General features: G+C 40.8%; 1 protein-coding gene across 1 annotated transcript; it reads right to left on the minus strand.

Moving 5' to 3' along the window:
* Positions 1-10,148: 10,148 nt before the first annotated feature.
* Positions 10,149-10,733, minus strand: LOC137820591 (uncharacterized). Its single transcript, XM_068624742.2, has one exon. It carries the CDS (start codon positions 10,731-10,733, stop codon positions 10,149-10,151), a length of 585 nt encoding a protein of 194 aa, XP_068480843.2.
* Between the last annotated feature and the right edge of the window lie 1,967 nt (positions 10,734-12,700).

Below are 12,700 nucleotides of genomic sequence, written 5' to 3' on the forward strand. Positions count from 1 at the left end.
ATATCACCAAATTCGAATCAAGGAGGGTGATGAATGGAAAACCGCTTTTAAGACCAAATTTGGACTATACGAGTGGTTGGTGATGCCCTTTGGGCTTACTAATGCTCCAAGCACATTCATGAGGCTTATGAATCACACCTTGAGAGATTGTATAGGTAAATATGTAGTAGTTTACTTTGATGATATCTTAGTCTATAGTAAAAGCCTAGAAGACCATCTAAGTCACCTTAGGGAAGTTCTTCTAGTTCTTAGGAAAAATAGTCTTTTTGCCAATAGGGATAAGTGTACCTTTTGTGTAGATAGTGTAGTTTTCTTAGGTTTCATAGTTAACAAAAAGGGGGTGCATGTAGATCCCGAGAAAATCAAAGCCATCCGCGAGTGGCCAACTCCACAAAATGTAAGTGATGTAAGAAGTTTTCATGGGTTAGCTAGCTTCTATAGAAGGTTTGTACCTAATTTTTCTAGTCTAGCTTCTCCTTTGAATGAACTTGTGAAAAAAGATGTTGCATTTTGTTGGAATGAAAAGCATGAGCAAGCCTTTCAAAGGCTCAAAGCTCAACTCACCAATGCACCCATTCTATCTCTTCCAAATTTTTCCAAAACTTTTGAGATAGAGTGTGATGCATCGGGGGTAGGCATAGGTGCGGTCTTGTTGCAAGGTGGACACCCCATTGCTTATTTTAGTGAAAAACTCCATGGTGCCACCCTCAACTACCCCACCTATGACAAAGAGCTCTATGCTCTTGTGCGAGCCCTAAAGACTTGGGAACACTACCTTGTGTCCAAAGAATTTGTTATCCATAGTGATCACGAGTGTTTAAAATATTTAAAGGGCCAACACAAGCTCAACAAGAGACATGCTAAATGGATGGAATTTCTTGAACAATTTCCTTATGTAATCAAATACAAGAAAGGGAGCACCAATATAGTGGCTGATGCTCTTTCAAGACGGCACACACTCTTTTCAAAACTAGGTGCCCAAATTCTTGGATTTGACCACATAAGAGAGCTTTACCAAGAAGACCAAGAACTCTCATCCATCTATGCTCAATGTCTACATAGAGCACAAGGAGGTTACTATGTGTCCGAGGGATATCTTTTTAAAGAAGGAAAACTTTGCATTCCCCAAGGAACACATAGAAAGCTCCTTGTCAAAGAATCACATGAAGGGGGACTCATGGGCCATTTTGGAGTTGATAAGACTCTAGATCTTTTAAAAGCAAAATTTTGTTGGCCACACATGAGGAAAGATGTCCAACGACATTGTTCTAGATGTATCTCATGTTTAAAAGCAAAGTCTAGAACAATGCCGCATGGACTCTACACCCCTTTGCCGATTGCAAATGCTCCTTGGGAAGACATTAGCATGGATTTCATTTTAGGACTTCCTAGGACTGCAAGAGGTCATGACTCTATTTTTGTGGTAGTGGACCGTTTTAGCAAAATGTCCCACTTTATTCCATGCCACAAAGTGGATGATGCTCAAAATATTTCTAAACTCTTCTTTAGAGAAGTGGTGAGACTCCATGGTCTCCCTAGAAGTATAGTGTCCGATAGAGATCCCAAGTTTATAAGCCACTTTTGGAAAACTCTTTGGGGTAAACTTGGAACAAGACTACAATTTTCAACTTCTTGTCATCCTCAAACGGATGGTCAAACCGAAGTAGTCAATAGATCTCTTGGAACTATGCTTAGGGCTATCATGAAGGGAAGCCACAAATCTTGGGATGAGTACCTTCCCCACATTGAATTTGCTCACAATAGAGTAGTTCACAAAACTACTAATGCTTCTCCTTTTGAGGTCGTATATGGTTTTAATCCTCTCACGCCTATGGATTTAATACCCCTTCCTAATCCACAAGATTTTGTGCATAAGGAAGGAGTAATCAAAGCTGATTTTGTCAAGAAAATGCATGAGAAGATTAAAATCCAAATACAACAACAAAATGAGAAGTACACAAAATACAACAACAAAGGGAAGAGAGAAATAATTTTTGAGGAAGGAGACTTAGTTTGGCTTCATCTTCGAAAAGATAGATTTCCAAATCAAAGGATGTCCAAACTAAGTCCCCGAGGTGATGGACCTTTCCAAGTTCTCAAGCGAGTCAACAACAATGCATATAAGTTGGACCTACCTCTTGAATATGGAGTACATGACACTTTTAATGTAATTGATCTTTCTCCATTTGTAGGTACCAATGACAGTGACGAGCTGGATTTGAGGACAAATCCTTTCCAAGGGGGAGGGGATGATGGAGGAGGGCCAAGCACACCTACCCAAGGAGACCAAGGCACAAGCCAAGGAGAGCGTCTAGACCAAGACCAAGACCATGGAGAGCGTCTAGGACGTGAAAGTGAGCGTCTAGGACGTGAAGGTGAGCGTCTAGGACGTGAAGGAGGGAGGCTATCCATGGAGCTAGACCGTCTAGGACCCCTTACAAGATCAATGGCCAAACATATTCAAACACAAGCAAATGAGGCCACGGATGGAAGAGAGAAGGCTTTGTATATGTTTGCATAAAGGCCCATTGGGGGTACTTAGTAGATAGGATAGTGTAAGAAGCATTTTGGATGGAAACCTTCTAGAAACTAGGGTTGTGTATGGCCGGTCATTGCACCCTAGAATTTAGATTTAATTTTGGTTTTCTTTTCCTTGTAATGTAGCTTATCATTTACGTCCCAAACTAGCCTATAAATAGGAAGGCTAACTCATTATATTTGACAAGTTTTATTGAGTATTGTTATGCTGCCCATTTTGTGCACTAGCTTTACTTCTCCTAGAAATCTAGGCTATAAACTTCACTCCTTTCACCTTTCTCCATAGAGCTGGCCGAACCTCTCTAACCCATACTCATCATGCACCTTCAAAGCCATCACAACTCCTAGGAGGGCTTTGTTTCACTCACCCATTGCTTCCGCATCACTTTTACTACTTTGATTCAAGAAGAACACATGAAAATGCCATCAAAAGCCATCATGTAAAACTTTTCTATCAAATTGCCAAGGCCTTCCCAAAAGAACATGAGTGGCTTCCATGGGCACAACATCACATAATACCTCATCTTTGTATTTTCCAATGGAGAAATGGATGAGGACTTGTTTATTAACAATTATTTCTCCTACTTCACTAAGCCATTGTAATTTGTAGGGCTTTGTATGAGAGATAGTAGGCAATCCAAGCTTATCTACTACTCTTGTACTAGCCACATTTGCACAACTACCCCCATCCACTATCAAGGAACAAATGTTGTTTTGAATAAGACATCTTGTATGGAAAATATTTTCCCTTTGACTTTCATCAAAAGGTTGTGAAACTTGTCCAAGAAGTCTTCTCACAACTAACAAGTCCCCTTCAAGTGGACATTCGCTCTCTTCCTCACTAGATGCATGAGAATGCAATGAATGCTTTGGAGAATCCGAATCATGCTCACTAACTACAATGCCCTCATGCATGTACATACTTCGTTTGGAAGGACAATTTGCAGCAATATGACCATAACCCATACATTTAAAGCATTTAGTGTTAGATGTTCTAGTGGGAGACTTAGGTCTAGAAGTAGGTGGCTTAGATTCCTTGGGTTTGAAAGAAGAATCTTTGGAAGGATGTTTAGAAAAAGAAGTTTTGTTTCTCCAAGACTTGGAGTAGTATCCATCATTGGAAGCATTTTTAAAAGAGTTTTTCTTAGCAAGTTGGGCTTCCACCTTCATTGCAAGATGAACTAAAGAACCCAATGATGAATACTCTTGTAACTCAACAATGTCTTGAATATCCTTCCTAAGACCACTCACAAACCTAGCAACCATGGCTTCTTCACTTTCTTCTAATTCAATTTTAAGCACAAGCGTCTCAAGCTCCTTATAATATTCATCCACATTTAGCGTGCCTTGTTGAAACCGTTGGAGTCTCAACATGAGGTCTTTCCTAAAATGTGGGGGCACAAACCTAGCGCGCATATGATCCTTTAAAGAGTTCCAAGAGTCCACGGGAGGACCCTTGTGATAGATAATGTCCTTTACAATTCCATGCCACCATTTCATGGCATAATCACTAAACTCTAGGGTGGCTAGCTTGAGCTTATGCTCATCTTGGATCTCATGGATCTCAAAAATTTGTTCACACTTAGCCTCCCAATCTAAATATACATTTGGATCATTAGAACCATTAAAACAAGGTAGTTTGACCGAAGGAAGCTTGGACTTTGCATCATGGTAGAAGCCATTGCCGTAGTGAATTCTTTCCCCATGGTGATGATGTCTTTGTCCATGGACTTGGGGTGGAGTTCTCCTTCTCCTATGCTCATCTTCACGGCCAACATCATTGGAAGAAGCTCTTGTTGAAGGTCTATGATGCTCATCATGAATTGAAGGAGATGGTCTAGCTTGTTGCACCTCCATCTTTTGCAATTTCTCCTCCAACCGTCTAATGGTTCTTTGAGCTTCATGTAATTCACCAAGGATTGAAAATCCAGCCATTTGTAATTAAAAACAGCAAACACACAAAAACAGCAAACAAGTTAAAAATTAGCAAAAACAGTGAGCTTTTGGCAATGAAACTGTCGAAGTGAACTAAGGCTGAAAAAGATATCACTCTCAAAGAAATAATGTTCTTGCACCAATCTGATCTTGAGGCCTTGGAATCCTCAATTGAAATATGTCAAAGCAAGCACACCAATCTTAAGAGCAATCCACCACAAAACCAAAGAAACAATAAAGACAAACAAGAAAAGGTATAAGCAAGGAAAGGTAATTGCAAAAGGAAAACTATATGTAAGACAAACTCAAAGAGTAAGAATGAAAGACAATCAAGAAAATAAAGAACTCAATGAGAAAAGTAGGCACACAAAAGAATACCTAAGGAAAAGCACTAGAGTAGATGAAGAAAACAAAAAATTTAGCTACTGGAAAATATTTTTTTTTTTAAATGCAAACTGTGCTTGATATTCACTGATTTAACTGGAACGTTGTAGAGCGAACTGGATTATGAAATTTATACCACAGAAACTTCAAGATGTTAACTCAAAAATGGCACTGGAATCAATTAAAAACAGTAAGCCAATTGAGAGAAATAATTTTTTTAAAATCGCTGCCAGATTACCGTATTTTTTTTGGCAGGAATGTACACTTTTTTTATTTTATTTATCATTTTTTGTGTACTTCATATTTTTGAATGATTCTTTTTTCTATTCTTTTCTAACACTTTGAATATCTCAAATCCAGAATTTCAGAATTTTACAGTACGTAAATCAGTTGCAATAAGAAAAACAGTAAGCACACTTTTTCAGAAACAGAGGAATCCTAATAGGAATAAAAAACAGGATTATGAACTAGCAAAGACATAATAGAAAATGATGTATTGGAACTTGTATAGGTCTAGAATACAAGTATGAACTCAAATCTAAAAAGAAAATGCACAAAGGATCAACATCAATTCAGAAAATTATATGACACCAAAGCAAGAAACAATCAAAACAATAAAAGTACTACTAGAAGTAATGACATATATGGAATAACATGACTAAGACAAAACTTGACATGATTCAAAAATTAAAAGACACATCACAAATTGTAACAAGTGAAAGGAAGCTTAAGGTAAACTCTAGGAAGGATAATGTCATTCCAAAAGAGCAACCATACTCATAAGAATTATGAGTGCCATAAACCTTTTCACAAGCACTTGGTGTAAAAGAAAAACAGCAAGAATACTCAAGTAAAATTCTAAAACAGAAACTTAAATTGCAAGAAAATTAAAGAGCTCTTGAAATTAAAGTGCACACAACTCAACAATTAAGCAAGAATGAACCTAAGACTCATGATACCACATGATGAGATTCCACTAGCCATATAGAGAAAGGTTCTTGACCTTCTTAGGAATCACCTTGAGTTGGACATTATAGAGGCACTTTTCTTAGAGTTGGATCATTGTTCTAAGACAAGAACTCACCAAAAACTAGTACCAAATCCCAAACTCATTTGGATGAACCAATTATAGTCAAATTGAACCGAACAAAAGAGCAAGAAAAGCAAAGGAACAAGATGAATGAACTGAAATATAAAACTGCCGAACCAAAACTCATAAAAATAGCAAGAACACCAAACCAAAACTCAAGAACACAAGCTAACAAAAACAATAGAAAGAGAAGAAAGGAAGGAGAAGAGAGTGCTCATGAAGATGGAAGAATGTTGGATGATCTCGCCACTAGAAGTGTGGAATGCTCCTAGATGAGAGTGATGCCGCCACTTGAGGACTCCAATGATCCATCAAGATAAGACTAGAGAAGAAGGCTCAAAGCTCTCCAAAGTTCACTCAAAATTTGAGTAGAGTTTTCTTAGATTAATTCCAATCTGAATTTTACAAAGAGAGCACCTCTATTTATAGCCTAAGGTGCTGAAAATGAAAGCTAAAACAATTCAAAATTCCCTCCCAAATCATTCTAGAACCGGCGCCTATTCTATGCATGAGGAAGGTGTGACCCTTTCCTTCACTTTGGCACCTCCTATTCTACTTCTACACCTATCTACTAATACACCCCCCCAAAGCTCCTAACTAAAGCCTACAAGATGCTAAAACAAAAGAGGTTTCTAATGTTTCCCTCTAAGTACCTTCAACTAAAGAAATTACAAAAAGAGAAAATAAATGTCCTCTAGCTCCCAAAGCTTTGAACATGCTTCTTGTAATCCTTTGAGGTGGACTTTGACCTCCATGGGCGTCCTCCATTTGTGCCTCCACCTCTTCTTGAGCTTGATGATTGGCCTCCATGTCCTCTTGAGCTTGATCTCCATCATGTGAAGTGGAAAAAATCTTTGACAAGTTTTTGCTATGAGTTTTTGAGTTTTTCAAAGAGCTGAGATTGCTGAAAGTTTGTGATTGATCAAAGTTGTGGAATAGGATTCTGCTTGTATTGATTTCAGATTATCTTCTGTAACAAGTTTATTCCTTGTACTCTGTGAAACAAGTTTCGTTTTTGTGTTTGCTGAGATTGGTTGTGTGTTCTTGAGGGGATCAAGATCAACAATCTTGGTGTTGGTGTGTTGGCCAAGAAGAGTGTGTTTCTTGAGGTGTTCAAGGTCATTCTCTTGGTTGTTGTGTAAGTGATCAAGTTGTGATTGCTTAGTGGATTTCCTCAGGGTTTCTGAGAAGACTGGATGTAGCTCTAGATTTGGAGTGAACCAATATAAACATCTGTGCAATCTCTCTATCCTTAACTCTTTAAATTCAGTTTTGTTTGTTGTTTGCTGGTATAAACAACCGATTGTTTCTGTGAAACAACCGATTGTTTTTCTGGTTCTGCTGAATTGTTTGTTGTTTTTGGTAAACTGAATTTCTTATCAATTGTTTCCTGAGATAAATTCATTCTTGTTTTAAAAGTTTACGAAAATCCTCTTTAAACAATTCACCCCCCGTCTAGTTTAAAGCCATCCATTCTAACAGGCCAGGCTGGAGGAGAGGGCGACCCAGCAGGAGGTGCATCTTGGCCAATTGGAAGGAGAGTTAGTTCACAAGAACAAACTCTTTAGTGAAATCAAGGAGGAGCTCACCAACGACACTGTTGGAGCTTATAGTGCCGGGTTTGAGTAAGCCATGGCTCAGGTTGCCTGTGTGCATCCTGGGGTGGACCTATCTCAAACCGGTATGACCAAGAGGATTGTCGATGGGCAGCTGGTCGATGCTAAGTGACTTCTCCCTTCCTGTACTTATTTTGTAGCTTGGAGAACAATTTGATAAGTTGTATATATTTTTTTCCTATGAAATTTGTTTTCTTCTTTTCTGTGTTGGTTGTTATCTTCCATGTCTTGCATTAGCTTTACTAACCACGCCTTTTAACGAGTGTTTTCACCTTAAGTAGCACGCTTCTTCCCACCTATTTTACCTTCTTTCACTTTCCAATATCTTGAGGTGTCGGTGATGTGCGTACAAACTCTTAACTGACCTTACTTTGTCACATAAAGATAAGGAAAAACTCTTAGGGAGAGGCCTGTTTGCCGACTTCGTCCTTGCCTCTTAGGGCAAAGGAGATGTTTTACAGATGATACTGGGGAACCATATTGTTCTCCATCTAGGTGTTCTTACTCAAGGGGGAGACTCACAAAAAGCCATACTGTTTCCAATTTTGAGATTTCTAACCCAAAAGAGAGGTTTGTAACTGACCTTGTCCTCACCCCTTGAGGGCAAGAGAGGATTTACCTGACGAATCATACTGTTTGACCTTGGCGTTCTCACTCAAGAGGGAGGTTCACAAAAAACCATACTATCTCCATCTTGAGACTTCTAACTCAAGGGAAAGGTTTGTAACTGACCTCGTCCTCGTCCCTTGAGGGCAAAAGAGGATTTAACTGGTGAACTATACTGTTAGACCTTGGCGTTCTCACCTAAGAGGGAGGCTCACTCAGAACCATACTATTCCCGTTCTTGGAACTTCTAACCCAAGGGAGAGGTTCATAATTGTACTATACAAAATACTTGAACATATATCTCTTTAACTGAATAACTGAAATTTTATTTGGTGACCTCGTTAAAAAACCCTTATAAGGAAAAAAGAGTGTCCCCTAAGACCGTGTACAATACAAATAACTTAATTGAAATAAAACTTAAGGTTGGCCGTGTTCCATGTACGAGGGATCGCCCCAACTTCTGAAGTCTCGAGCCTGTATGCTCCATTCTCAAGGGCCTCTATCATCCTGAAGGGATCAGTCCACTTGGGAGACAACTTGTTCTCTAGCTGGTATGGGTGGGCTTTCCGCATCACCAAGTCGGCGACCTGGAACTGCTGAGGTCTCAGCTTGGAGCTGTACTTGTACTCCACCTTTCTCTTCAAAGTTTCAGCCTTGATTATTGCTTCCTCTCTTGCTTCATCTAGTAGGTCCAGGTTCACCTTTCTTTCTTCATTGGACTCTTCAGCCACAACCACGAAGTTCTGGAAACGTGGCGAGTTCTCCTAGATCTCTACAGGAATCATTGCGTCCGAAACATACACCAAGCTAAAGGGTGTTTCTTTGGTAGTGTACTAGGGAGTAGTGTGGTAAGCCCACACAATTTTAGGAACCTCCTCTGCCCAAGTCCCTTTGGCCTTCTCCAGCCTTCTCTTCAGACCTCTGAGCAGAACTCGGTTGGCGGACTCGACCTTCCCGTTTTTCTGGGGGTGTTCGACTGATGTGAACACTTGCTTTACTCCCAACTTTGTACATAGCTTGCCCAACTGTTGGCTTGCAAACTGGGTGTCATTTTCGGACACCAACCGTTTTGGGATTGCAAAGCGGCATACTATGTTCTTCCACACAAAGTGATGGATCTTGTGGGCTGTGATCTGCGCAACTGGCTCAGCCTCTATTCACTTTGTGAAGTATTCTATGGCAACCACGAGGTACTTCATCTGCCGCACCACTAAAGGAAAAGACCCCAAAATGTCGATCCCCTAAGTGTGAAACGACCATGGGCTATAGATCGATCTGAGCTCTTCTGGAGGCGCCTTGTGTCAGTCATCATGTTGCTAGCACTGCTTGCACCGCTATGCATACCCTGTGCAGTCTTCCCTCATGGTTGGCCAATAGTAACCTGCGCGAATGGCCTTTGATGCGAGAGCTCGACCGCCAATGTGACTCCCGCATATCCCTTAATGGAGTTCTGCCATAATGCGCGTGCACTGCTCACCACTTACACATACCAGGATAGGGTGAGTGAACCCATCATGTCTGAACAAATCTCCATCGATCAAGGTGTACTTGCTCGAATTTTTCTTGATTTTTCTAGCCTCTGTAGGCTCCAGCGGGAGTATCCCATAAGCCAAGTAGCGTTTGTAGGGTGTTATCCAGGTTTCGCCTCCTTCGACTAGGCAAACCTGCAACGACTTCTCCCTAGAAACTGGGTATGTGTTTATCCTGGGCGTCTTCAACGTCTCCTGAGTCAATGACCGATGACTCCTCCTCACCCCTTCCGAAATGTTGACCTGCTGGACTTCTGCTGCATTATCTGTGGTAGTTCGAGGTATCCTCAGGGTCTCCTGAATGACTGTCCTCTGTCTGCCCCCCTTGCCTGAACTGGCGAGCTTTGCTAGCAAGTCAGCTCGATCATTCTGTTCTCTGGGGACATGTACTAACTCGAACACCTCAAACGTCATCCTCAGAATCTGAATGTACTCTAGGTATGCAACCATCTAAGGATCTTTAGCCTGGTATCCTCTTGTGACCTGACCTGTGATTAACAAGGAGTCACTCTTTGCCAACAAACTTTTCGCACCCATCTCCTTAGCCAATAGCATTCCAGCGATCAGGGCCTCATACTCTGTCTGGTTGTTACTAGCCTTGAAAGCGAATTGTAGAGCCTGCTCAATCAGTAGCCCATTTGGCCCTTCCAAGATGACGCCAGCCCCATTACCCTGTTGGTTGGAGGAACCGTCTACAGGGAGTACCCATCTGAAACCTGCTCCTTCTTGGTGCGTGGCTGTCGAGGAGAGTTCTACCACGAAGTCAACATAAACCTGACCTTTGATAGGGCCTCTGGGTTCATACTGCACGTCGAACTCTGATAGCTCTACTGCCCAGCGCACCATTCTTCCTGCCACATCTGGCTTCTGCAAGACCTTGCGAATGAGAAGATCTGTCATCACTATCACTGTAAAGCTCTGGAAGTAGTGGCGAAGCCTTCGTGCTGAGAACACTACTGCCAGGGCCGCCTTCTCAATGGCCTGGTATCTCACCTCAGGCCCCTGCAATACTTTGCTCACAAAGTAAATTGACATCTGTACTTGGTCATGTTCCTGCACAAGGACCGAATTGATCACCCGATCAGTGACTGCGAAGTACAAGCGAAGTGGGGTACCTAGCCGTGGCTTGCATAACACCGGTGGACTGGCCAACTACTCCTTCAACTTGAGGAATGCCTCTTCGCACTCCTTGGTTCATACGAATCTGCTATTCCTCTTAAGGCACTGGAAATAGGGGTGACCTTTGTCCCCTCCTATTGACACAAATATGAAAAAAGCAGTCATCCGCCCTTTCAGCTCTTGCACTTCCTTCACTGAGATCGGGCTCCTCATTCCTATGATTGCAGCGCACTTCTCAGGATTTGCCCGATGGAGGAGGGCCCAAGCTCACCACACGATGAAAGCCAAGCCTCCAAGACTAGACGGTCTAGCCTATGATGAGGAGCGTCTAGACTCAAAAAGGAGCGTCTAGCCCATGAAGAGGAGCGTCTAGGCCATGATGAGGAGCGGCTACATAAGGAGCGTCTAGGCCATGATGAGGATTCCTTCTAGACCGTCTAGCTTCACATACACATGGGTCAAAGCTACGGTTTTGGGAAGAGAAGACCTTTGTAATTGTTACATAAAGGCCCATTAGGGGTGCTTAGTAATTAGAGTAGTGTAGAAAGCATATTTGTGAACATTCTAGAAAGACCATGGAGGGGGGGTGAGCATAAAAACTAGACACACCCCTCCCCATGTGCTCATTTGTGCACCCATGTGCTTCACATTTACATTTCATTTGGCTAGCATTAGGGTTGCATTATGGTCCTCCTTAGCCTATAAAAGGAGGAGCCTACACCTTGTATTTTCAAGTTTAATTGAGTAAGGTTATGCTGCCATTTTTGTGCACAAGCTTTACTTCTCCTAGAAATCTAGGCTCTAAACTTCAATCCTTTCACCTTCTCCCTTGAGCTGGCCGAACCACTCAAACACCATACTCATCATGCACCTACAAGGCCAACACAACTCCTAGGAGGGTCTTGATCATCTCACCCATTGCTTCCGCACCTTATTTTCTACTTTGATTCAAGAAGAACACATGAAAATGCCATCATTTGGTATCATGAGCTTTTGGTTCTTCAAGATGAGTAGCCTGGTCTTTTAAATTTTCAGTTCTTCTTTATTTCATATTGTCATTTAAATTCCATACTTGTCTTGCTGTTTTTTTTACTTTTTAAATTGTTCTTGGTGTGCTTATGGAAGATCCAACCGAAGCACAATTGTTCAATTGATCTTGAACAAATTCTGTGCAGCTTGTGATAGGATTCCTTACACCATTGAGTGGCTGTTTTCTTTTAGGAATTTGAGTCCTTATTGCTTTCTTAATTTTGCTTCATTTTATGCTTTGAGTCTTTATTTTCTGAATCTATAAATGTTGTGTCAAGTCATGTGAATCCATATTTGTCAACAATTCTTAGTAGTCCTATTATTGGCTTGATTGTTTCTTGCTTTTGGGTCTCTTTAAATTGTTTGAATCTGCTGTTCTTTGGTCCTTTGGTGCCTTTTTAATTTTTAGTTTGAGTTCATATTGTGTTTAGATCATACACAATTCTATTTCACAAATTTCCATTGTGTCTAAACTTTGGTATCTTGCTGTTTTTGTTTCCAGTTTTCAGTTTCCCCTGTTTACACCTTCTCTGTTTTGGCTGTTTTAACCCAGAAAAATATTTCCACCCATAGGAAAATTCTGATTTTCTGGAAAATTCAAGTTTAAAGTGTTATAGAAAAGACAAAAAAAGAATGAGGTCAAAAGAAGCAACAGAAAAAAAATGATAAATCTTACAAAATCAGAGTGCAAATCTTGAGCGCTCCAGCTGGCCTAACCGAACACCAATTTTGCAAAATTTATTAAAAAAAAATGGTGCATCCGTTTTGAGTGAATCCAAAGCCAGAATTTAGATAAGATCCTGAATATCTTGCATAACAAATTTCAGAGCCAAATTCCAAAAATACAGATCAGC

This window comes from Phaseolus vulgaris, chromosome 9, assembly GCF_051622355.1.
Source record: "Phaseolus vulgaris cultivar YP4 chromosome 9, ASM5162235v1, whole genome shotgun sequence".
Classification (NCBI taxonomy): domain Eukaryota; kingdom Viridiplantae; phylum Streptophyta; class Magnoliopsida; order Fabales; family Fabaceae; genus Phaseolus; species Phaseolus vulgaris.